The sequence below is a fragment of the Phyllostomus discolor genome, chromosome 10 (genome assembly GCF_004126475.2).
Source record: "Phyllostomus discolor isolate MPI-MPIP mPhyDis1 chromosome 10, mPhyDis1.pri.v3, whole genome shotgun sequence".
In the NCBI taxonomy this organism is placed as follows: domain Eukaryota; kingdom Metazoa; phylum Chordata; class Mammalia; order Chiroptera; family Phyllostomidae; genus Phyllostomus; species Phyllostomus discolor.
Genome location: NC_040912.2, coordinates 70071944 through 70098977, shown reverse-complemented (window position 1 = coordinate 70098977; position 27034 = coordinate 70071944). Strand labels below are relative to the sequence as shown.

The following is a 27034-nucleotide window of genomic DNA, read 5'->3' as shown; positions in this document are numbered from 1 at the left end:
TTACTCTGGGAGAGTCAGGTCATTTCCTGAGGGGCCAAAGATCACATCAAAGAAACAGGACCCTGAGGACCCTGTGAGAGCCACTTCTCATAGAATCAGCTCCTGAGCAAGAGAAGCTGTTGGCATCTCTGGGGCTGGTAGCTCATGGGCATAGCTAGAATGATTTCCACTGGTTGTCCGAACAGATTATTGGAATAATGAAAATGAATGTATCTGGTAGTTCTGGCAGTCACCAACCAAACCCGCAGATCAGTGCAGCTCTTTTGTACTCTTAGCACATTCAGTGTGGGGTACACGTTCCAAGGTACACCTAGCACTTGAAGAATTTGTCACTCCTCATACTAACATTGCCATTGCAATCTCTTTCCATTATTTCTCTGCACCCTCATTGGTTTCTTTTTTCCTTTCTTTCCCTTTTTTTCTTTACTTTGTTCATCACTGTCAACCTTAAATCTTACCCTCGTGTAGGAAATTAGCATGTACACACTTTTATAATTAGATGTCTCTTGCTAACATGGACACTTCACATTTAAAGCAGTGTGCTTGTCCTGATTTGAGAATTTTCAATGTTCTTTAAAGAGTAGTTAGAATCTGTGTGTTAGGTGGGGAAGGAAAGATCGAGTGAATTGGGAACTCTCATTGTCGAGTGCTTACCATGTAGCAGTCAGTGGACTAAGCGCTTTCCATAGCTATTTCTTATGTCAGAACAAAAATAGCAGTTAAATCTTCACAATGTTGAAAACAGATCAATAAACCACTTTCACTCTGAGTTTCACTCTGAGTTTAATAGCTGGGACCTGGAAATAGCACCGATATGTCAAATGTTAGGTACTGTTCATTGTAGTAGTTTTTACCTAGTCTGAGGGCTACACTGTTTCTCTCAGTGATGCAAATATATTTACCATAGTGATATGGGACTATACAGTGAATTATTTTGCTCCTAATACCAGAGTCATATGAATTTCCCTTGCATTTCTCCTTTGTATATACTTTTTCATTCACAGGTAATAAAATTGATTCCCCATGCCCACCCTCTGCTAGGTAGGGTGGTGATGTTCCTTATAAAAATTAAACTTTATCTTTTCTCTATTACTGGGATAAATTAGGTTTAACATTTAGTAAAGTAAAAATGATTCCAAAGCACTCACCACTCATTGACTGTTTTAGGTGAATTTATCTATGCAGTTACTCATATTACAAGACATATTAGCTACACTGATAGTGTATCTGTCCCTTGCTGTAGAATCATTATAATGCATGCACACTGTAGAGAGATGTTGGTCAGCCATGACATTTTCAGTATGTGAGTACTTCAGAGAATTTAGTGAGCTAGAGGTCTGGCATTTCTGATAGTATTTAAGCTTCATGTAGAGTTACAGTGTTTTCTTACTGTACAGACTCGCTGGTTTTCGAAGCAGCACACAGGAATCAAACAGAGGAAAGGATCAGAGTTTTGGGAAGCACTGAAGTAAAATGAAGAAGGCTTTACATGCTGATACCGTGAAAGTCGTTTTAGCGGTGACTCCATGAACTTGCTTTATGTTTGCCATGAGCACCGGTTTTTGTATTAGGATTTATTTGGTTTTGCATTTACTGTATATTTTAAGCAGTTAGTGCTTAGTGATAAAAATAGGATTATGTATTCTTACAGCTACTGGCACAGAACTATCTTAAAATGCAAACCTGGTTTTCTAAACCAAAAGAACATTTTTGGGAGAGGAAGAGGGTCATGTACTCCACAGATACCTCCCTTTTTCACAGCTACACTGTTACACAGTTTGTAACACCCGCCCCCCTGATTGTGCTGTCATCTGTGTCAGACCTCCCAGATACTGTGTTGTTTTATGATTTCAGCCTCTGACATGAATTTCACTCCTCACTGTGGATGACCAAAGTAACCCAGATTTCAAAACTTGTCTGTACCTGTAACATTCGTCTCTGACCAGCAACACACCGTTGTTGCCACATATCGGGTTTTGTCATTTTTGAAAACTTCCCAGCTTACAGCATCTTTTTCAGAATTGCTTTTCTGAATGTACTTCCATTTCCACCACTTGCTCTTTGTCCTCTTCCCAAGCAGTTTCCCTTAAGCATCCTTTCCCAGCCCATCTCATTTTGTTAAGCTTCAGCTTAGAGTTAGATTGTGAGCCATTGTAACCCTTACTGTACCAAGCACCACTGAATTCTTCACCACCTAGGCTTTTTCTACATTAATATCTGCCTACTCTGAGTGATGCCTACTGACTTTTACCAGGTCTTCTATTAATCTCTTAACCCATTTTTTGTTCCTCATAGAGCAGTACTTTTCAGCCTAGGTTGCAAATCAGAATCACCTGGGGAGTTTTTAAAAAGGTTCAATGCCCAGGCTACACTGAAGATCTTTGGGCTGGGAGCTAGGCACTTGCATTTTTAGTTACCCGGGGGATTCTAGTTTGCAGACCAAATTGAGGTCCACTGCTGTAGGGCTGTTCCAGAGAGCCTTTACACTAATCAAGTTCCCAATTGCACCCATGCTTCCTTCAGATCGATGTGTTATCACTTTACTAAAAACATTTAGGTGGAAATAGAAATACCAGGTTATAAAGGTTTACATTTAATAATGAGAAATTGATAAAGGCTTCTTTCAGTATGAAGGAGTGGGGAAGCAAGAACACATAAAGACAAAAATAACATTTGAAATGGAACTCTGTTGGGTTGGGAAGAAGAGCATTCTAGTGGAGGGAACAGTATACACATGGTGTTTTATAAAGAAGTTTTGAGTGTCGTGTGGAATTTGGGTTAAGGAAAGTAAAGATGAAGACTGGGCATTCCAGAGGCTGTTGCAGCGACCCAGGAGTGATGATGAGAAAATACAAACACAAGCAATAGTTGGTGAATGGGGTGAGGGGAGTATAAGGTGGGTCACCTTCAAGATGTGTTCTCTGGTGACTTTATTTTCCAATATGAATCTTCTTCATTTTTTAATAATCAGTGAACAGTGATTGCCTATACCCATAGCCTTCATCTTCAGTTCTTCTCCAAGTTTAGCAAATGAAATGGGTACGGAAGAGTGAAGAGACAAGGAAGACTCCTTGACATCTGGCCCAAGTCAGTAGGTGATAATGATGCCATGCAGTGAGGTAGATAACATAGGCAAGTGAAGCAAGTTTAGCCTAGAAGAGGAGCTCAAAGTTTGAGTATGCTGAATTTCAGGAATCCAAAGAACTTGTAGGTGATGTTTACTACGCAGATGAAAATACAGGTCTGTACTAATTAAATTGGGTAAATGTAACAATATAGCAAATGGTATGATACATTATAAGTACTCAATTTTGGTGATTTACTAACAAAACAAACCACTGTTTACTTTTATATTAGTGGCAATTTACTATTATGTAAAATTTAATATTGCTACTGCGGGCCTCCTGATTTTGTATTATCCTCATATACAGTGCTGTATTACTTTTCCTCAGAAATGCTTAGCAGCCTGAGTGAAGCTGGTAATTGTGACAGGGATAATGATGGAGTCAGTGATTATAATAGCTACACTATACCAGGGTGCTGTTATGTGCACTTAACAGGTAGAATCTCATTTAAACCTAACAATAACCCAGAGAGACTAAGTAACTTGCGCAAAATTAAACAGCCAGTATTTGAACTTGGTTCGGTTCCATAGCTCCTGGTCTTGACCACTGCATGTCAATTAGATTGAAAAACTAGTTTTCAAGTAAAGGAGAACATACTAAAATGAGTCCAGCTTTGAGTACTTAAAGCAGGGTTGTCAAACTCATTTTCACCAGGGACCACATCAGCTTCACAATTATCTTCAAAGGGCTTAATGTAATTTCAACTAGACAGTTAAGGAGTAGTTACATTTATACAGGCCTAAAATTACATTTGGCCCGTTGAAGGCAACCACCAGCTGATGTGGCCCCCGGTGAAAATGAGTTTGACACCCCTGACTTAAAGGGTTGGGCCTTGAAAGAAAAATTCCACTAGAAGCAGGGGGTTGGTTGAAATGATAACTCATGAGATCTCAACATAATTGTGGAAGATAAAGGAGTGTGGATCGGTGATAGTGTGAGCAAGGTGTATCTGATTGAACAAAAAATTGGAAATGTGAGTTCTAGGAAACGGATACTTCCATTTAGTAAGAACTGATTCTGGAATTGGTAGTTCTCTTTTACTAAAAAAAATTGATTATTTACTCTGAGGGGTAATACTAGCCTTCCTTCCCTCTAAGCTTGAAAGGGGTAAAAAATGATTTTTATAATTCCCCTAGTAGTTGACTTCAGTCCATTTTAAAAGTTCAGTTGCCTACCAAAGAGAACACCATGCTTTTATGTCACGTGACCTGCATTCCTAGCCTTTCCCTGTCTGAAGGCAGAACATCTCAGACCAACAGCATCAGCATCACTTGGACTTGTTGGAAATGTAGATTGTTAAGCCCTACTGCAGACCATAGAGTCAGAAACAGTGGGGGGCCAGCAATCTTTTTTAACGAATCCTCCAGCTGATTCAGGTGCACATTCAACTTTAAGAACCTCTACTCTCTCAGAGGATCGGTTCAGTTTTAGAAAAGGATGCATCTTGCATCACACAGTTGTAATTAGATAGAAGTAGTATAAATGAAGATAATTGTGAATCTTAAAGCATTGCACTAATAACAGTTGCTGTTATTACACTAAGTTGTTAACAGGCACATTGAGTCCTATTTCACTTGCCCAGCTGCTCTCCAGTTTATGCATGGCTTGTGCATGTGTATGCTACTCCTTTCCTCTCCCAGTTCTGGTTTCTCTGCCACCACTGTCACACTGCTAAGGGAGCTGTGAGAAAAATGAACAGGTTTTAGACAATGTATGGCTTCCAAGGTAGAAGGATAGAAAAAACCTGAAACGTGGAAACAGCTCAGGGTGTCTACAGCTGTACTAGGTGGTCCATACTGGAAAAGGGTAGTTGTTCTGATGAAATGTCTAAAAACATGCTAAAACAGTGGGCCATAGATGAAATTCAGAAGGAAGTCATGTTAATTCCTAGGTTCGGGTTCATAAAACCAGCTTTACACATACTGCAGGGAGAGTCAGCATCCATAAAAGTGTAGCTGAAAACAAGCGTGAGATGAGCCATTGGGCACCTAAGGAGGCTGTGTTAAGGAAAGTGTGGGGCATCTCCTGCATGCGTCACTGCATTGTGCTGTAACTGGACCTAATCACTGTCCTTTTCTTTATGTTGATGGTGAGGTCTTACTCATGTCAAATTCACTGATTAATCATTTTATTCATTCATTCATTCAACAATTATTCATTGCCCTGGAAATAGAGGGGTAAGTCATATAAACTCATTGGCCTCCTAGAGCTTACTTTCTAGTAAGAAGAAATTATAAAGTAAATATATAAGTGCTATGGAGAAACAATGGCAATTTTGGGAGGCTTCACCAAAAAAATAAACAATTGAATGAAGACCAGAAAGGAGTGAAGGGCCTACATCAGAACATACAGAGAAACAGCCACAAGGTTAGTATCTGAGGGATGTTTAACCTGGATGGTTGAAGACGGTGTTAACAGCCATTAAAACACTTGAAGAATGACCTTGAGAAGAATTTAAATTTCTTTTGCTGTAGGTGAGAGAATGACAGCCATAGGGAACATTGCCACCTGAAAACAAAGAACTTTCCAGTAAATGGTCTTGCTCATGGGGAGGTTATTGCCTCAGGGAGCCAAGACTCTCTCTTCCCTAAAGGAGTCTGATGTTTGGGTGTCCTTTCAGTGGTGAGGGAAAAGAACTCTGGAAGGGTAACTGGCTTAATACCTTTGAAGTCCCTCACAATCCTGAAAAATCACATCCTGGAGTTTAAAAACATTGTTATTCCACACATAGTTGCCATCTGGTGGAAAAATAAACTACAAAGTAGAAACTACAAAATTCAACAAATATTTACTGAGAGATACCATATAGCTGGGAAATATAGTCACATTTTGGGCTCTTTTTTTTTTTTTTGACTTAATAGAATGCCTTTTTTCCCTTCTCATTTGGAATTTTGTTTCTCTGCTATAAAGGCTCTTGGCTTATCAAGAGTAAAAAACTTGCTACCCTACGGATTCATGTTTTATAAACCTAAAATTTGAAAAGGTTAGAAGCTCATTCTCTGGTATGTGGTGTATTATTGTGGAAAATAAAATGGCCTAATTTTTAGAAATATCTTTTCTCCCAAAATAAATATTTTTGTTCTGTCAACATTAATACATTACCTGTCTTCTCAAGGAAAAGTTCCTTGACATATTGGTCCAGCAAAGGACCAGTGTTTACAGTTTTCCAATTCATTGTGAATCATTTTGTAAGTACAAAATCATGTTTTTCACTTATTATGACATGCATAACAAAAATAATTTGGATTAATAGAGGGATAGACAGGTATGTGAAAGAAAAATGAAACTAAAATGTTAATTTTGCAGAATCTAGGTAGGAGGTACATGTCAGAATAAAATATTGTTCAGTATCAGTTTTAAGTTCTGGTTTTTCCAAATCTGGCAAGTAAAGGAATGGGAATTATTAAATCAGTGATTTCCAACCCACTATAAACTTTTATCAGTTTTTCTGTATATTTGGACATTTTCATAAAAAATGTTTTTATAAAATTATGTTTTGGGATGTCATGGCAGTCTCACAACACTTTAAGTGAAGAAATGGACCCAGAATGGTTCAGAGATTCTCAGATCGTGTTATTATGCCTTTGAATACTCAGATCTGATTCCCCTCTGATTTGTGTTCCACCATTTTCTGGCTGATGAGAGAAGAGTGGCAGAGAAGTGAAGGTTAAGTGAACAAAATTACACTATTAAAGTTAGAATATTGTGCCCTGGCTGGTGTGGCTCAGTGGATTGAGTGCCAGCCTGTGAACAGAAGGGTCACTGGTTCAATTCCCGCTCAGGGTACATGCCTAGGTGGATCCCTGGTTGGGGGCATGCAAGAGGCAACCAGTCATGTTTCCCTTTCTTTATCCCTCTCTTCCTTTCTCTAAAAATAAATGAATAAAAGATCTTTTTAAAAAGTTGGAATATTGTAAAGCTGTAAGACAGTTGGACCATAGTTTGTTTCATATAATAAAGGGATAAATCACTTTTAGAATTCATTGACATGAGATATTATGGGACTCCAAATGTAAAACACTAAGTTTTTTAATTTTATTTTCTATATCATTACAACGATGGGGGGAAAATAAACTTTCCTTAACAGACTAGGCAGAGCAAGGTAGCCTAACCCAGGAACTTTCAGACTTTTTTTAATCATATCATGAAACTGATGAAACAGTGGAAGGGTGAGGTAATGGATTGGAAGAAGGGTTATTCTTTTAAATTTCATATGCATATAGATATTGCTTTAGAAATTCACATTTACCATGCCATGGCTCCCTTTTCCACTGTGAACATGACCTTCTTTTCCCTTCAGGATTTCAGCCTCAGTGTCACACAGACTGTAAGACCAGCTTGGACCCAGTAATCTTGTTTCTCTGTTTATTATTTTATATTTAATTTTTTAATTTATTGATTTTAGTAAAAGAGAGAAATAGGAGAGAGAGAGAGATTGAGAGGGAGAGATAGACATTGTTTTTCTATTCATTCATTCATTCATTGGTTTTTGTATGTGCCCTGACCAGGGGTTGAAACCACAACCTTGGTGTACCTGGATGATGCTCTAAGCAACTGAGATTCCCAACCAGGGCTTTGTTTCTCTGTTTAAATTTATGCTTAGGTGAGTAGATTGACAAATTCTGTAGTTACAGGGTTAAGGAGAATTTGGCCATCAGATTTAAGATAATCAGTGAATTGGAAAATACCTATAAAAAAGAAAGGATGTGTTATTAGCTGATGTTATAAAATAAAAGTTTAATAAAAAGTTTGTAATTTTGGTAAGGTGATGGGAACAGCATGCACGTATTTTTTCTAAAAATATGGTTTTTTATACTTGTGATATCACATTTATGTTCATTTGGATATTAAAAACTCATCTCAATTTGTACTACAGAAACCATGAGAAAACTTTGATAGTGTTGAGGATTAATTATAAGGAGGGGTCCTTGGAGAACACCTGTTTCATAGTGTATAGATAAAGGTCTAGGGGTGTATCACTCACCTAAATTTATTTTTTTAATTAGATTTTTTGCTATCAGTTTTAAGTCATGGTTGTGTCAGATTTAAGATATAAGGGAAGATGGTTGGTTAAATTAGTGGTTTATAAACCTCTGGACTTTGTTGACTAATAAAAAACAGATTATATAATAAATATATATAATATATTTTATATAATATAATAAAAGTATAGCCCTTTTATTTATTTATTTTTAAAAAATATTTATTTTATTTTTAGACAGAGGGGTAGGGAGGGAGAAAGAGATAGAGAGGAACATGAATGTGTGGTTGCCTCTCATCCACTCCCTACTGGGGACCTGGCTTGCAACCCAGGCATGTGCCCTGAATGGGAATTGAACCAGTGACCCTGTGATTTGCAGGCAGGTGCTCAATCCACTGAACCACACCAGCCAGGGCAAAAGTGTAGCCCTTTTAAAGTTATTTGTCAAGAAAGATCAACCACTAAAACCAAAAAATTAACCACAATTTACTTTTAGTAGTAATGTATCACAAAGAAGAGACTTGTTGGATTTATTATCATTTCTACTATTAAATATTGCATAAGTTTAGCTTTATTAAAATTACCCTATAACTTGATGTTCATTTCTTTACATTGATTCAGTGAAAACGTCTTCCCACACTGGTCAAAACACCATCCTGTGGATTTAGTAAGTTTCTAAAATTCATTAATATTATAAGGACCTGGTGTTTTCCTCTAAAATTTGTGTATCTAATGATACCAGATCCTGCAGAAGCTTTAAAGGTGCAGCACTAGTGCAATTCATAGTCTTAGCAGGGAAGAGATAATAGTGATGCTATACAGAAGCTGCTACAAGATGAGGACAGGTGTGTTTAATACCTGCGGAGAGGCTGAGGATGTGCTAAGAAGGCTCAGAAATGGCATCAAGCTGTGGGAAGCTTCACAAAGGAGGTAAAGAATAACAGTATATTCCATCTCCTGATTCTTTTTTAGCCCATCCACTCCTTGCCTTCTCTAGCTCAGTTTATTGAGCTTTAAATTGATAAATCAACAAATTTGATTGCATGGTGATGAAGAGGGGAGCTCTGGATCCAGCAAGACTCACAGTTTGCTATGGGACCTCAAGTTATTTGTCTTCACCTCAACTTGCTTTTGTTTTTTACCTTTAAAATAAGTACTAGCATCTAGTTTATGTGACATAGAGTTAATATATGTGAAGTCTCTGGAATAAAGAGCAGATGTCTCCCCAGGGTTTAACAAAAGCCTGTTCCTTCTTTCCACCCCTCTCTCATGCCACTGTATTCTCGGTCCCTTCACTGCAGCCCAAGGAACTTTTTTCAAACCCATGTAGACCAGCTTTGTTCCCCCACTCCTTTGGTCTCCCCGCATTTCCATACTAATTCTTCTTGGTCTTCAGATCTCCACTTACCTCCTTAAGGAAGCCTTTTATAACCTCCTCAACTTGTTTCAAAACCTTGTTACAGATTTTCCTGGCTCCAGAAATTCTCGGTAGTATTAATCAAGCTGTAGTCATTTTTGTATGTGTCATTCTTTCCTCTACTCTATGCTCTGTGATGGCAGCATGTCACTTTCGTCACTAGTAAATTCGCAGCACTGAGCATGGTACCCAACGCATAGTATGTTTTGATAAATATTTATGGATGATAAAAACAAATGGTTGCAGTATAAGGGAGGAAACTTGTGAAGAGTGTTGAGGGCTAAACAAGTGTTCCCCTTTATTAGATCAGAAAATATATTTTCAGAAGCAAAGGAAGAGGAAGGCTGGATAGGTAGGTTGAGGGAGACTTGGGCAGAGGAAGAGACTGGCACAATACGCTGCCAGCAGGGAATCTATTGACTGGCTTTGGCCATGCAAACTGATCTGATAAGAAACATTGGAAAACTAGAAATTATTTGATGTTTAGTGAGACTAAAATCATCACTATTTGAAACCTTCATGAATTAATAACACCTGAAAAACAGTTTAAAAATCTGTTATTGTTTCTCCATAGACAACATAGATTATGGGAATTATTACAATGTCTTATTTGACATTATTCAAGAGAAAAAGTCATCTCTTTAATGGGGCTCTTGTACTTTCTCAACATCTTCCTGGCTGCGCACATGTTGGCAGCCTTCCCAGGAACCAGCTCATAGATAGCCACAATGATTTGGCAAGCAGGTAGTGTTCTTCTGTCATTATGCAATCCTTTTGGATCAAAGAAGCAATGCATAATTCAGATAAAAAGCAATGGGTGAACAATAGGTGCTTCTGTGGATAAGTATATTTGAAGCCTTATTTGGACTGCTGAGCAGAATTATCCTTTACATATGTAGTTTCATGTTATAGTCATCACATTTCAGTATTGTCATTAGTTTACCACAGTTTTAAGATAGTGATTTCTTTGAGCTGAGCAGATGAGCTGAGCAGATGAATGGAAAGGGTGACAGTTGACAGTGTTCAGATTGAGGACCCATGTGGAAGTTAAAACTCACTGAAATGTTATAGTTATGAGAACTATAACGTAGTATGTTATAGTTTTGTGATGTTATGTTCCTGACCCCCACTCCGAATTGTGAATTTGGTGGCAGTTTCACAAGAACATCATTGATTGGTAATTCCACAGGTGTTGGCCCTTACCCAGCAGAACTTAGGGCTGCCAGGGGTGAACCCAGATAGGAGTAGGGTATGGTGGGGTGGGGGAGTGGGAGAAAAGAATAAGTACAGGAATTTTGTCTTTGGTTTCTAAAGACAAGCATTCCTCTTTATTCTTCCAGTAGCGTTATGATCTTGGGCCAGTCACTTAATTTCTTAGCCTAAACATTTAATGTGTAAAAGAGAATGAAAATGGAGGAGGCATGGGATAATTGTCAAAAGGAGGACAAAAGGAGGTGATGTGTGAAGAGCTCTAGAAAGACAGGCTATCTGCTCATCATTGGGTTTGTTGAGATCCTGAGTTCCTGTGGCAGTTTATGGGAATTTATTTCTCCTTGTTCCTTTCCCATAGGCATCCCTCTCTTAGGAAACCTATGAGCTAGATGCTGATCTAATCCTCATCTTAAGTCTTAGAGAATCCAGGGTCTGTAGATAGTCATTACTTTTTACAAGAAATTTTTTGTGACCTCTTACTGTGTATGGGGTAGGGCCTGTATTTGGCACTGGATTCACTAGCAAACCACATGAAGACTCAGCTCTGCTACCCTCTACTTACTATTTTGGGGAGACAGACAATAAATAAGGTCTGGTAGAGTAAGGTAGGAGGGACGGATGATGAATTGGAGAGGGGGCAGGTCTTTCTTCGAGGAAGTGATGGTACTAACGAAGTATGGACCCAAACAGAGTACGAGAGTAAGCCATGTGGATTTCTGAATATATCTACCAATTTATGTATAACAACTTATCCCAACATTCGCAGCATAAAACAAATGTATGGTGTCTTACAGTTTCTCAGGATTAGGAATCTGAGTGTGGTTTAGCTGGATGTTTCTTTTTAGGGTTTCTCATCAAGGGGTTGTAATCAAGCTGTCATGTGGGCTGGCACTGCAGTCATCTCATGGATCATTTGGGACTGAAGAATTTGCTTTCTAGCCCACTCATTGTTCTTGGCAGACCTCAGTTCACTGAGGGCTGTTAGACTGAGGCCCTGGGTTATTTGCCTCACGGAAGCTTGCCTTCCCCAGGGCAAGTTGACAGGAGAGAGAACACACCACAGACTTTAAGGAACTAATCTCAGACATGACTTACCATCATTATTTTCTGTCATCTATACCGTAAACTGCCTCTTTTTACTTCCTTATTGCCTACATGTAATTTTCTAGTCCAGGTTTTGCCTCTCTTTCACTTAATTTTTTCATTCAAGCTTTTTAAAAATTATGTTTTATTATTTATGCTATTAACAGTTGTCCCAATTTTTCCTCTTTTGTTCTCCTCCACCCAGCATCCCTCAATTTCTCAGGCAGTGCCCACATTGTTGTCCATGTATGTGTCATGCATACATGGTCTTTGGCTCTTCTGTTCCCTATATTGTACTTTACATTCCCATTACCATTCTCTAAATACTGGTTTGTACTTCTTAATCCCTTCACTTTTTTCATCCATCTCTCTGAACCCCTCCCTGCCCCCCACCTAGCAGCCATCAGAATGTTCTCTGTATCTGTTCTGATTCTGTTTCTGTTCTGCTTGTTTTTTTTTATTTAATTGTCAATAGATATGTATTTATTGCCATTGTTCATATTTTTATCTCCCTTTAACATTTCATATAATACTTGTGATGACGGTGATGATGAACTCCTTTAGCTTTTTCTTGTCTGGAAAGCTCTTTATCTGCCCTTCCACTCTAAATGACAGCTTTGGTGGGTAATCTTGGTTATAGATCCTTCCTTTTCATCACTTTGAATATTTCTTGCCAGTCCCTGGTAGCCTGAAAAGCTTCTTTGAGAAATCAACTGACAGGCTTGTGGGAACTCCCTTGTAGATAATGAATTGCTTTTCTCTTGCTGCTTTTATGATTCTCTCTTTGTATTTAACCTTTGGCAATTGAATTATGATGTGTCTTAGTGGGCTTCTTTGGGTGGGCATCTTGTTTTGGACTCTCTGCATTTCCTGGACCTCCATGTCTATTTTCTTCACTAAGTTAGTGAAGTTTTCAGTCATTATTTTCAAATGGTTTCCAATTTCTTGCTCTCCTCCTTCTGGCACCCCCATGATGCAAATGTTGGTATGCTTGAGTTGTCCCAAGGCTTCCACTACCTCATTTTTTAAAAATTTTTTTTCCTTGCTGTTCTGATTGGTTGGTTTTTTTTGCCTCCTTATTTTCCATATCACTGATTTGATTCTTGACTTCATCCACTTGCTATTGATTCCCTGTAAATTGTTCTTTATTTCAGTTAGTGAGTCCTTCATTTCTGACTGGACCTTTTTTATGTTATTGAAATCCTCATTAAGTTCCTTTAGCATCCTTATAACCAACATTTTGAATTCTGCATCTGGTAGATTGCTTGTCTCCATTTTGTTTAGTTCTTTTTCTAGAGATTTGTTCTGTTCTCTCATTTGGGCCATGCTTCATTGTCTCCTCTTTTGGCAGCCTCCCTGTGTTAGCCTCTGTGTAGTAGGTAGAGCTGCTATGTCTCCAGGCATGGTAAATGGCGTAATATAGTAGGTGTTCTCTAGGATCCAGTGGCACAACTTCCTCAATTACCCAAGCTGGGTACTCAAGGTGCACCCAGTGTGTGGGCTGTGTATACCCTCCTATTGTAGTTGATCCTTGATTGCTGCTGGCATGTCCAAGATCAGCCACTTCCTGTTTCCAGGGTCACACAGCCTAAGCTACAAAGTGGTCTGCAGATGGCTGCTTCTTGTGCTGGGCTTGGATGTACCCAGAAGAGGCCAAGCTGTGAACCAAGGCCAGCTGCTGCTAATGTTGGGGCTGAGAAACTTAGTGAGAGGTATGGGACTCACTGAAGCTAGATACTTCTTGTTTTAGAGAATTTAGGAAAACCTTAAGCATGGGCCAAGACAAGCCATTCCCCATTGGAAACAGCTTGGGTGTGCAGGGCCTCAGGGAATCACCAGGGTGTAGCAAGCAGTGTGATCAGGTTGACAGTGTCTCAGATATGGTGCTTGCCTGCTGGCTGTGTTAGGGAAAGGCTCAGAAAAGGAACAATGGCCCCTGCTAGCACTTCTGTCTGGGAGAAAGCTGTCCTCCATCTCTTGTTCTGATACCAGACAATTCATTTCTTCCCTGTATGTCTCTGATGCCTTTCAGTCTGCTGCCCCTGGAACTCAGAGGGAGTGAGTCCGAGTAAGTCTCTCCATGGGCCCTTTAAGAGGAACTGCCCAGGACTCCAGAATTTCTGTCTTCCCACAGACTAAATTCATGCTGGTTTTTACAGGCAGAAGTTATGGAGATTTATCTTCCTGGCACTGCAACCCTCAGCTGGGAGGCCTGGTGTGGGACTGGGACCCATCGCTCTTGAGATATCTGTCCAGATTTTTATCTGTCACATGTGGGTGTTGGAGCAGCTCATTCTGCATCTCCGCCCCTCCTACCAGTCTCCATGTGGTTTCTTCTTTAATTCCATAATTGTAGGACTTCCATTCAGCTCAGTTACTTACAGTTCTGAACTATGGGTTTTCTGTAGTTCAGTTGTTATTTTGATGTGGTTGTGCAAGGAGTTCAGCCATGTTTACCTAGGCCACCTTGACTGGAAGTCTTACCTCATTCAAGCTTTTTAAAAGAACATTTTATATTTGCTGTCTTAAATTTATTGCCACTTGTCCTTTTCTTTCTCCTGCCAATTGGCTCTCATTATTCAACACTCCATTAAATCTTCTCTGCCAAAGGTGACCTAGTTGTGACAAAGACCAATAACTTCTATTGTTACTTCAGCTGATTTCTGTTGTAGTTAGTACCTGGTATTCATTCTCTCTCTCTCTCTCTCTCTCTCTCTCTCTCTCTCTCTCTCTCTCTCTCTCTCTTTCTCTCTCTCTCTCTGATTCTCTCTCCTCCTAATTGCTAATACGTCATATTTTCCTTCTGGTATTCTGACACCATTGGCTTTCCCTGGATCCAGATCCTCTGTCAACCATTTAAATGGAGGTCTGTCATAGTTTTATTCATGACTCTTATTATTTATACTGTATTTTGTCTTCACAGCTGACATCTACCAAAACTGAGTTATCCATGACTAACCACCATATACAAACATCAAACACACACACAAATATGTTGTCCTTTCTTTATTATTTAGTTCTGTATCTTCAGTTAGGTACAGTCCAGGTACCCCGGTACAACAACTATGAATTACAATATTTTTTTTCCTGCCTTACTTAATCACATTCTGTAAAACACCACAATCTGTTAATTCTATGTCTCAGCTGTCGCTCTTCTACCTCTCTCTCTAACCAATGACCTTTGCCCTGATTAGGCCCTTATTTCTCACCTGGCCTGCTATATTCCTCTGATAACTGATATCCCAGTCTCTGCTCTGATCATTTGTCCTCTACCTTTGATGCTACCATCAGCTGTTTGTCTAAATCTTGGGTTCAACATTTCAGTACCTGGCCACCCACATCACTAACTCCCAGTCACCAGAGCGAGCTCCACTTCCTTGCATAGCACACACTGCATTTTGAAGTCTGGTCTGTTTTGGTCTGCTTGACCCAACTTTTGCTGTTCTCACCTTTATATTTAGGGCTCCTTCTATATAAAATTTTTTATTTTCCTTAAAAGGTCATGCTGTGGAATCCCTGTATGCTTTTCTACTCCTGTTCTTTTATCTTCCTGAAATTTATTTTATTCTCCCTTTTTCCCTCATTCAACCCATAGGTCCAATCAATTTTGTGTTTACCCTGTGCTCCCACTGATCTTCCTCAACAGAGTTAACTTTTTCCGTAGCTTTTCCTCCCTTTGCATAGGTTTTTATTATTGGTCTTACCAGATTGTGTTTTTATTATTTATTTTGTCTCTCTTAGGAAGCATGAGCTATTTGAGAGCAGACTTAGGTTCATTTATCTTTGTGTCCCCAACACTTAACAAAATGCTTGACACATTGTTAATACCTTATAAATATCAATTAAATAACAAGTAATCAGACTAAGTTAGTATGGTTTTGACAGGGGAAGTTAAGAATCCAAATACTTAAGTTCATAGGTGTCCTTGCTTCAAAAATGAGGTTTGATTACTTGGTGGAATTTATTACTGACCATGTTAGGCAGAAGAAGTTGGAAAAAATGAAATGCCTGCCAAATTAGAGTATTAAATATCAAGTAATTAGAAGTTTTTCTGAAGCTAGTCTTAAGGTATTTGTATTGCACTTTCAAACTCTCTTGCCATTCCAGTTTTATACACAATTATGCACTTTCAAATGTTTTCCTTAAAACTTCAAATATTTTCCCATAGAGATAGTATTACATATTGTGTTTCACTATTTCTGTATCATGGTGTGATCTGGAACCAGAAGCCACATAGTAATTGAACGAGGAAAGTTTAATATAAACAATGAGGGATGGACTACAAATGGGTACAGAAAACTAAAGGCTACAGGAGTAGCAGAGTTAGGGAGCACAGCATCCAAGAAAGGAACAAATCTGGAAGAAGGTCCACTTCCCACATCTTCAAGGCTGGAATCCAGACCTCATTGGAGAAGATGTGGTTGTGTCCAGCTGGATGGCAGAGAAGTTGATGGAAGTGAACTTCATGGAAATCTGTTATGGGGAGCTGGAGGGGCACCTTCCACAGGGAGGCACTGCCCTGAAGAACTCACTGGGAATCTGCCAGGTCTGTCAGTGGGGGTGGTGCAGTATGAAGCAACCATCAGTGGTCTCTAGAGAAGCTGCCCATGGTTTGGTGCCATGAGCCTTCAGGTAAGAGAGAACCATATAGAAGAATCCTTCTTTCTCCAAGTGTCCCTCCAACACCCTATAAAATTGTCCTAACTAACATAAGCAGGAGAATGGGAAGGTAGTGCTGAAAGGCAGTAGATTGACAACTGGCACTTTTCACCCTCGTTGATTGTGTGAGCTTTCATTTCTTTTTTTTTAATTTATTTTATTTTAACATTTTTAATTTTTAATTTTAATTTTTTAAAAGATTTTATTTATTTATTTTTACAGAGGGAAGGGAGGGAGAAAGAGAGACAGAGAAACATCAATGTGCGGTTGCTGGGGGCCGTGGCCTGCAACCCAGGCATGTGCCCTGACTGGGAATCAAACCTGTGATGCTTTGGTTTGCAGCCCATTCTCAGTCCACTGAGGTATGCCAGCCAGGCATGTGAGCTTTCTTATGTTCATAATTCAGATACAGCTATCTCAGAAATGAGGAAAAGTATATATTACTTTGAATTCTGATGCCCAGTGTGAATAGTGCAATTAGATGAAGATGAGAAAGAAGATGGACACCCTGTGTGTTCTGAAGTAGTTAATGGCATTCTTGGACAAAATGTATTGTTAAAAATCTTAATTTCGTGTGCCTTCATCTAGCTATATTAAAAATTCTATTCTTATATCTGTCACTTAAGAATTAATTAGTTTTGGCTCAGAAAATTAGAAAATAGGACAGTCTTTCCTATAGTAAGTAACTGAGCTACAGCTGCTCAAGAGACAGAGGAAGCATTGCATGTATATGTTGTACATGATTCCCTGGTTTGGCATATTTGTCAGTCAGCCAGAATTTTTTAGAATCAGGACTCTTTGTTGGGCAAAGGCAGGAAACAAGAACGATTTATGGGAAAGGGGAGATGTAAAGTACTGGAGAAAAGGCTTGGGGGCAGGCACTGAGCATGCTGGTCAGTGGGATGAGGCGGGCCACTTTGTATGCGACTTGCACGCTGCCTGCCCACAGGCAGACAAACAGACATGCTGGTAGCATGACCCAAGTAGCAGGGTCATAACCTGGGAGTACCTAAAAGTTAATAACAGATATAACTTAAGGAGGTTACATTAAGTATACATAGTCCTGTGGACTCTTCTAAAATAATTTTTTGTTGTAGGAAAATGAAAAGCAGGAATAAAAGCATTCTCATATCTTTTGTAGAGAATACTTGGGAATATTGATGACAGAACAGATGTTTAATGAATCATGACCAATAGTTGTTTATATTTGGGTCTATAACTTAAGAAAGGAAAGATTTAAGGCTGTCTGATGTTTCTTATATATTATAACCTCATTTCTTATTACCCATCTCTTCGTACCCATTCCATGAGCATCTCTCTTTGTGCTTATCATTGTTTGTATTTTATATTCTACCTGGTATTAGTGGACACCTAGAAGTTTCTTAGAGATTTTACTTTTTTATCATCCATTCTTCCTATCTATGAGAAGTGCGGGAGAAGTAGGAGGACTGGTAAAATCAAGGATGGAGGCAGGAGTACCCTAACCTCCCAGGTGTGAAGCAGTTGTGAGTGACAGTTACACGTATTAGGTACTGACTTAGATACTGGGCTTAACCACACCATTGATTGGCCTTTAGATCCTCGCTCAAACAATAGAGGACCTTATCCCTGCTGAAGAACTGGTCAGAACTCCCAAGTACAATAAGGGACTTGGGTTCATATTTCCAGTTACTTTCTAATGAACTCAAAGGATTCAGCTGTCAGAGATGCGTCATCTTCATGTGGGCGTGTGTGGGGGGGGTCAAGTTGGATCATCACAGGTCCTCGGCACTCAATACTGTCTCGTCTAAATATTTTAACATTTGAGAGATACGATTTGGGGCTCCCATTAGGTCATTAGTTACCATGTATTTTAAAATATTTAAATCACTGTAGCACGTTTGGTGTGTAACTCTGGCTAGATTGCTAAAAGCAAGTGGTGTTAGTGTCCCTGCTTAGTTACAAATGGGTTTTTGTTCTTTTTTCTTCCAGGTTTTTTTGAAGAGTGATCGAGTGGCCAGAATGGTTCAGAGTGGAGGATGTTCTGCTAATGACTTCAGAGAGGTGTTTAAGAAGAACATAGAAAAACGTGTGCGAAGCCTGCCAGAAATTGATGGCTTAAGCAAAGAGACAGTGCTGAGCTCATGGATAGCCAAATATGATGCCATTTACAGGGGTGAAGAGGACTTGTGCAAACAGCCAAATAGAATGACCTTAAGTGCAGTGTCTGAACTTATTCTGAGCAAGGAACAGCTCTATGAAATGTTTCAGCAGATTCTGGGTATTAAAAAACTAGAACACCAACTCCTTTATAATGCATGTCAGGTAAGTGGTCCGTGGTATTTCCCATTTCCCTGCCTGACTCGGAGTGAACATCACATTTGGATAAGCCTGTGGAAATGTACTTTACTTTTCATAATCACTTTGGTTGAAAAGTTGAGTGAAATTGAATTTAAATAAATCAAATAGTGATATTTTAAAGAAGCTTTGAAAGAATTCTTTGAAAGAGGGGAAGAATATCAGTACATTTTATCCAGTAAATAATTGTTCTCATGCACCCTGTTTTAGAACATCAGATTTGTGCCCGTTGGGTATATATGGGGCATGTCCAAATAGTAAAATGGAAATCGTCTGTTATCTGAAGAAGCTTGGAAATTTATAATAAACAGTATTCCTCAGTGCAAAATAATTTTACCTAAGATATGATGCTGGTCTTCTGAATTTTATGCAAGTGACTGAAATTTCAGATTTTTAAAATTTAACCTAGCCAGATAGAAATGTATTGAAGATGAATGCTAAACTACATAATTTAAAGACATTGAATAATAATATATTTTCTTTTCTGTTCTTATTCAAATCATACATATGAAAAAGCTGAATAAAATAATCATGTTTATTCCACATCTTTCATCTTTGGACTCTATGATTTATCTAATAATGTATTCCTTCCATATTTGCATTTTGTGTGCATATTTTAGAGGTATAAATTATTTAACTATGCCCTGATATACAATTTAAATTCATAAAATTATGCTATTTAAAAGTTCATCAGTTCATTAAGAGTTATACTTTTATACTGTACATACATCTACATTTATTTTTAATCTTTTTACAGATCTAATTCTCTTAATTTTTGTATTCTATCCATATCATTTACTTTGAATTACTAATTTGTGGGTCATGTAAGATGAATAAATTAACAAAGTTAATAACAATGTGGCACCTTAACCCTGTGAACAATTTGTGTATTCATGATAATTGTTTTTAACTGTTATTATATCCATTGGTGGTTTGAAAACAGTGGGGGATGACTATAAAACCAGAATCCCCTATTTTAAAAGATATATTCAACTGAGACTTTTTATTTTTAATAAAATAGTAGCATACTTGTACAGTTAAATAATGATGAACATAATTTAATAGTAAAATTCAGGAGATATTTATTTGGTATTTATTCAAGTCAAAAACCTTGCAAGTGTTGAGGAAATCAAAGCTGAGCAAAATGAAATATTTGTTCTCCGTGTGCCAAAGTCTAATAGAGCAGATAGTGTAATAGAGCTGATAAAACGTGGGTCTATGCATGACATTTCACACTTTCACACTGGATGTTACTGGGTCATAAATATAATACCTGTGGACCTATAGTTTGTTTATTAACTCAAAATGTCTTCAAATTAATTTTTGCTTGCTTTTTGAGATCACTTCTAAAACAAGGGTGTGGATTCCCTGATTTATGTCCTCTGTGACTTGGAACATACTTCTAATTCACATCTTTTTCTAGTAACAGATTTGTTTACTATTATTTTTTAGTTCTTCCAGTATTTGCTTTATATATTTTTGATGCTCTGTTAGGTTTGTATATTTAGAATATGTCATTTTGAAGATTAATTTCTTTATCATTATGTAAAATCCCTCATTTTTTCCCTGAACTCTATCTTAAACTGAGATAGCCACTCCAGCTTTCTTCCGATGAGGATTAACATGGGGTGTCTTTCTCCATCTGTTCACTTTTTAGCCCATGTGATTCCCTGTGTTTAAAGTGAGTTTCTTGTAGAACACATAACTGCATCTTTTTTTTTTTAATCCAACCTGACAATCTCTGCCTTTCAATGGCTGTGTTTTAACTGTTCATATTTGAAGTGACTTACCTGGACTAAGTTGCACAGTCTGCATTGTCACTTCCCTGCATTTGCTCTTCGTCTCCCCTCCCCCTTCTTCTGCCTTCTCTAATTTTAGTAATTGAACATTTTATGATTCCATTTTATATCCTCTTTTGATGTACTGCTTATACTTGATTTTTTTAGAAACTCATTTAGTGGTTGCTAATATATACATTTTTAAAATGTACAATATTCATTTTTAAATAATCTAAGTCTACCTTCAAATAACATGATAAGGCTTTAAGTATAATAATGCAGCTGTCCCATAATACAGAATACCTAATTCCTCCCTCCCATCTCTCACATTTCTGTCACTCATTTCATTGATTACATGCTCTGAAATTTTAGATCAATTAAGAAAAATAAAACATTAGATTTTACCTTAATTTATTTCTTCTCTGATACTCCATTTTTCTTTGTGTAGATTGTTTCTGACTTATATAATTTTTCCTTTTTTTCTTTTCTATACAATTTATTGGGGTGACATTTGGTGATAGGATCATGTAGGTGTCAAACGTACACTTCTGTGATACTAGATCTGTATGTTGCACTGTGCTGCCCACCACCTAAAGTCAAATCATCTTCTATTACCATATGTCAGGCCCCCTCCATATATAATTTTTCTTTATTTCTAAAAGACTTCATTTAACATTTGCATGGCAGGACTACTGCTGGTGAATTCCTTCCATTTTTGTTTGAGAAAGTCTTTGTTTCTCCTTCATGTTTAGAGCATAATTTCATTGAATATAGAATTATCAGTTAGCTCTTTTTTCTTGTTCAACACTCTGAAGATTTCACTCCACTCTCATCTCGCCTACATGGTTTCTGAGGAGAAGTCTGATACAGCTCTTCTTGTTTCTTCACAGGTAAGGTGTTTTTGTCCTCTGGCTTCCTTCAGTATTTTCACTTGCTTGGTGTCTTCTGAGCTTTGTGAATTTGTGGGTTGGTGTCCATCATTAATTTTAGGTTTTCAGACATTACTAGATCAAATATTCTTTCTGCCCATTCTCTCTTTCTTCTTTTAGTATTACAGTTTGGATGCTGTCCTATTATTCTGAGATGTTCTATTTTGTTTATCTTGGAGTTTTTTTATCTTTGCATTTCAGAATATTTTAAACTTTTCACACCAGAGCCCTGAACATATTAATAATAGTTATTTAAATTCCTTGTCTGATAACTACAACATCTCTGTCCCATCTAAATCTGATTTCAATGCTTGCTTTTTATCTCTAGATTGTTTCTTTTTTCCTTTTGGCATACTTTGTAGTTTTTTATTGAATCTAGGCATGTTGTATCAGGTAACAAGAACTGAAGTATATTTGCCTTTAGTGTGAGGATTTTTGTTAATCCAACTGGGAGTTGGGCTGTGTTTAATGTTAGTATCTTTGTCATTGCATTTTCGCTTGAATTTGGATTTCCTAAGTATTCCTCCACAGAGAGGGTCTGTGTCTTGCATCTCTTTTAGCTGTAATTCAGTGTTCTTGTATAGAGCTGTGCAGGTGTTGTGGTAAGGTGTTGGGAAATAGTGTGTGTTCTAGTACCTTGACTAAGCCTCACTCTTTAGCAGGCCTGCACCTTGGGATTGTCACCTTTACAAGTGTTTCTGTTCCTTGTCTAAGAGGATCACTTCCTTCCCCACCCATGTGCCTGGTTAAAGAATCCCTAGTCTTATTTTCTTGACGTCTTTCCCCCTGTTCACTGAGGGGGGTTTTGTTTTGTTTTGTTTTGTTTTGTTTGTTTCCTAAGGAATCATAGGAAGGCTGCAAGGGCTGCAGAGGTCAGCCTTCTCTTCCTCTGGCTGGAATAAGCTTTCAGTGATCCTTCTGGCAAAGTGTGTCACCCTTGTTAGGGAAGAGAGTTTAGGAAGATTAACAATGGCTTTTCCTCTCTTCTTCTTGCCAGATCCACATGGGGAGTTTTCTTTGATCCTTACCATGAGAACATTTTGGGCATAGTTACTGGGAGAAAAGCCCACTAAAGTGTGGGAGTCTCCTTATGATTATAGCCCCAGGATATTCTCACCCTGCCCTCAGCTTCTAGTAATTAGTCCAGGCTACTAGTCAAGTAAGTGGCCCTATTCTCCATGGCCTCCACTGACGTCTGCTAAAAAGTGACACACCTCTCTGGCTTTGCGTGTTTCTCCACATTTGGGGGTTAGTGGTTTGCCTTGCAACCTCAGTTCTCTGGCATATCAAAGAAAAGTCACTGATTCTCAGTTTGTCCAGCTTTTTATTTTCAGGATAGAAGTGACATTTACCAAGCTCTTTACATGTCTGAGCTGAAATGGCAATTTCTTTGGTTTTGAGATTTGAGGGGAAAAGCTTAAGGATTATTTTTTGATTGACTTAAAAACAAAAGAAATTACAAAAAATACTTCTCTTAATAAAGTACTTCAGAATAACAATCATTTGTAGAAAAATGAATGAAATTATGAAAATGGATCTTTAGGAAAACAGCTAAGATTTTGTTTTTCCCTTAACAGAGGTCAAAAAACAAAAGGTGATAAAAATCCCAGAAAACAGCCTGTCCTTCATAGGAAAGGAATAATCTGAGAAGAAGGGATAGCAGAGCAGAACTTGGGGGAGCAGAGAGGGTCTAAAGCAAACTGAGCTGCTGCTGGCACTTGGCTTCAGGTGTTCATCAGTAAAACGTCCTCCACTTTTCCTGCATCTCAGGAAAGGCTTTGAGACTCTTGCTAACTGTAACATTCATCTGTGTTTGTTTACCTTTATCTGGTCTCATGTTTTTGCCCAGATTAATCCCCTAGGAAATCTGAAACTTATGTTGCTTGTTTTACGGCAACATAACTTCAGTTCAGGATACAGAGCTATTTCTCTAAGATGTGCAGCAGGGCTCTGGCCAGCCAGTTGGGGGCTGTATGGGGACTTGAGAAGGAAGAGACCTAAGTGAGAGGAGCAGTGTCAGGGCTTCCACCTAATGCTGACAGGAGCTTCTTGTGATTGTATCTGTTGCCCCAGAGCTGTAGGATTAGCATCTGGAATGGAAAACAGAAACCCTCTTCTGAAGAAGTGGAGGTGTTTGCATTACTTCTGGTCAGAGCCAAGAACTTAAGAATAATCAAAACTTAGGCATAAAGGAAAAACTCCTAAATCGTTAATCTAGAAGATATCACAATTAAGTTATTAAATCCAGGATAGTCAAAAGAAAAATTATTTACATTTTACCAGAAAAATATTTTAAAAATAAGGACAAGACAAGTATGTTATAGATTAGCTATTGTGCTATTAAAGCTACCCATCATACTTTGGGTTTTTGATTTGAGAATCATATGTCTGTTTTGGTTCATATTCATAGAACAAAGTATTAGGTAAAAAAAGATAGAAGAGAGTTCAAAGTGTGCATTCTAAAATGAGCCACGTAATACAAGAATCTGAAACTGTTAGCCATAATTTACTTGAATCAGAATTTTAGAGGTACAGTAAACTAACAGCAGTGAAGGAATAACAGTCTGTCAGTAGAAAGTTTAGTTTCAGAATAAATCTAAGGAAATGCAGTGAAGTTCAAGTTAATATAGTTGTAGTTTTGAATCAAGTTATTTGATATTAAAGCTATGTTTTTCATAGTTGTAAGTTAATAACTAATAATTTTTATTTCACATGTTATATAATGAAAATGCTGTTACTTCAGTGGTACTAGTAATAAATCAGCTACCATTCCTTGAACAGAAATTATATGTTTATTAAAGATTGTTTTAAAATATGACAGTTTGTTCAAATCAATGAATTATTAACCCATTCTCCATAATAATGTAGGGAATACAGATAATTAGAAATGATGTGCCAAGCACTGTTGAGTGATAGGAACACAGATGAGACCTAATTTTTTGCTAGATTTACTTTTTAAAAAATACCACTGTTTTAAATGCCACAGTGTTGTGATAAATTCCTGGCTCTACCTTCTTGTGGTTGAAGAGGAGGCAGTACTGGGGACAGCTGTGTGGTGTGTAGCTGAAGAAGTTCACCAGAATGAGAAGATGCTCAAGTACTCTGGGCGGAAGGACAAGCACACGGAGAGTGTGGAGGTCTGAAACACTGTGGGGTTTGGGGAAGTTTCTGCTGCTGCTGGAGTCTAAGGAAGAGATGGAGCAGTAGTTTGACTTGACATTAGCAGATGTGCATAAGGGTGATATAAACTGTCTAAAGACAAATAACCCTAAATATATAAAAATTATGGCCATTCTAATTATTAATTCCACAATTTCAAAAACCAGATATTATAAAATCTAATCATTCTTAAGGTCCTAAGGTTCTCCTTGCCTTATATATCCTAAAACATAAAAATTGCCAGTTAATAGCCCTGGCTGGCGTAGCTCAGTGGATTGAGCGCGGGCTGGGAACCAAAGTGTCCCAGGTTCGATTCCCAGCCAGGGTACATGCCTGGGTTGCAGGCCACGGCCCCCAGCAACCGCACATTGATGTTTCTCTCTCTCTCTCTATCTCCCTCCCTCCCTTCCCTCTCTAAAAATAAGTAAATAAAATCCTAAAAACAAATTGCCAGTTAATAACATTTACTTGAATATTTTCTTCAAGCATTCTGAGATTTAAAATTATGCAGGAGACCCTGACTGGGTAGCTCAGTTGGTTAAAGTGTCCTCCTGAAACTTCCAAGGTTCCAGTTTCAGTTCCCAGTCAGGGCACATGCAAGACTCAACCAATGAATGCACAAATAAGTGGAACAACAAATCAGTATCTCTCTCTCACTCTCTCACTCTCTCCTCCCTTTTCCCTTTTTCTCTCTTTCTCAAATAATTACTACAAAAATTTAAATTACTTGCACACAAAAATATAGTTGCTAATAATTGTCACTTCCACAGCTTTGTTTCCCTACTCTGAAAGTGGGAACAGAAACTGAATAGTGAAGGATAGAGTGCTGCATCTCCTGTAATTCTCTTCCTCTTCCATTTTGTATTTTAAGAGGATTGAGTAACTGATTTTTACAGTTATCTTAATTCTTATCTTTTCTGCCAAAAGCAACCTTCATTAATCTTTTATAATCTCATTGCATTAACTGAGGAAAGTGATTCACCCACATGGACCCAAGAATCAAAGCAAAGCTAACTAAAATCTTCCTCTCTAAATGTCCCCACTCAAATGCCTTATATTCTGAAACAGCTGAATTAAGTAACACTACCGAACTACTGTGTATTTTATGTGATAAGTACAAATATTTACAAATGATTAAAAGGTAGTGTTCAAGTTTATGACTCCCTATCCCTAAAAATTTTAGCTTTGGAGATTAAGCACTTTGGGTTTAGGAGTTTTAAAGAAATCAACAAATACAGGCAGTGGCTGTGTTTCTCACTTTCCCAGAAGTCCAGGAACCGTGAGGTGTATAAAAGAAAGTGAGAGAAGAAGGAACGAATGTTCCAAGGAAAGTGGGATCGGTCTTTCACCAATGTAATGTTTTCTCTTAGCGAGTAGCATGTGACTGATAATTTGTTATCTTAACTTATCCCTTTTCAGGCAGAAGTAAAAATATTTTCTACAAAGAAAATTACATATTATAACAAAAATCACTTTCAAAGTAGGAAAATAAAGCTATGGAATAGATGATTAGCAAGGTATATTTTTCATGCATGTGTAATTTTCTTTTTTAGGACAATTTTTTTATTGTTATTCAAGTACAGTAGTCTCCATTTTCATCCCACATTGTCTCCCGCCCCACCCATCCCCACCTCCCACCCTTGACCCAGCCCCACTTCAGTTTTATCCATGTGTCCTTTATACATGTTCCTTGACGGACCTTCCCCTATCTTCCCCCATTATCCCTCTCCCTCCTCCCCTCTGGTTACTGTCAATTTGTTCTTTAATTCAGTGTTTCTGTTACATTTTGCTTGCTTGTTTGTAATTTTCAACCAAGGAATGCTTGAAGAAAATATTGAAGTAAATGACATTAAGTAGCAGTTTTTATGTTTTGGGATGCAGCAAGGAGAAACTTAAAACCTTAAGAATGATTAGATTTTTTAATATCTGATTGTTGAAGTTCATAATTGGAATCGTTATAATATTTATATACATGTTTACTTTTTATAATAAGTGTATTATATAAATTAGATGAATATGATCTCATTCAAATGAATTTGAATATCTGATTAGTGTAGGAATCAGTATCCTCTCTAAACATTAAAATTTTGCGAATACAATTTTTATCTATTCTTCAATCAAATTAAAGGTTTTTTATCATTGTTGCTCTATTTGACTACAATGCATTATTTTGTTTTTTACCTTTGGCCTACATTTAGAGGAACTACATAAGACTACTCCTAAATAAAATTTCTCCTAAGCTGTTCTGTTTGTTTTTGCCTTCTCCCAGATCTCAACAGATTACAAATATAGGTTACGTTCAGGCATGCCCTGTGTTTATTTTTAGATTTTTTCTTCTTTACCCAGATTTAGTC

The 27034-nt window shown here is 37.8% G+C and overlaps 1 protein-coding gene across 1 annotated transcript in view; it reads left to right on the top strand.

Moving 5' to 3' along the window:
- CADPS2 (calcium dependent secretion activator 2) overlaps positions 1-27034 on the top strand; it is a 575914-nt gene that overhangs the window by 195155 nt on the left and 353725 nt on the right. The window contains 1 exon segment of the mRNA XM_028525503.2: positions 18449-18781. Coding sequence (XP_028381304.1) covers positions 18449-18781 — 333 coding nt within the window.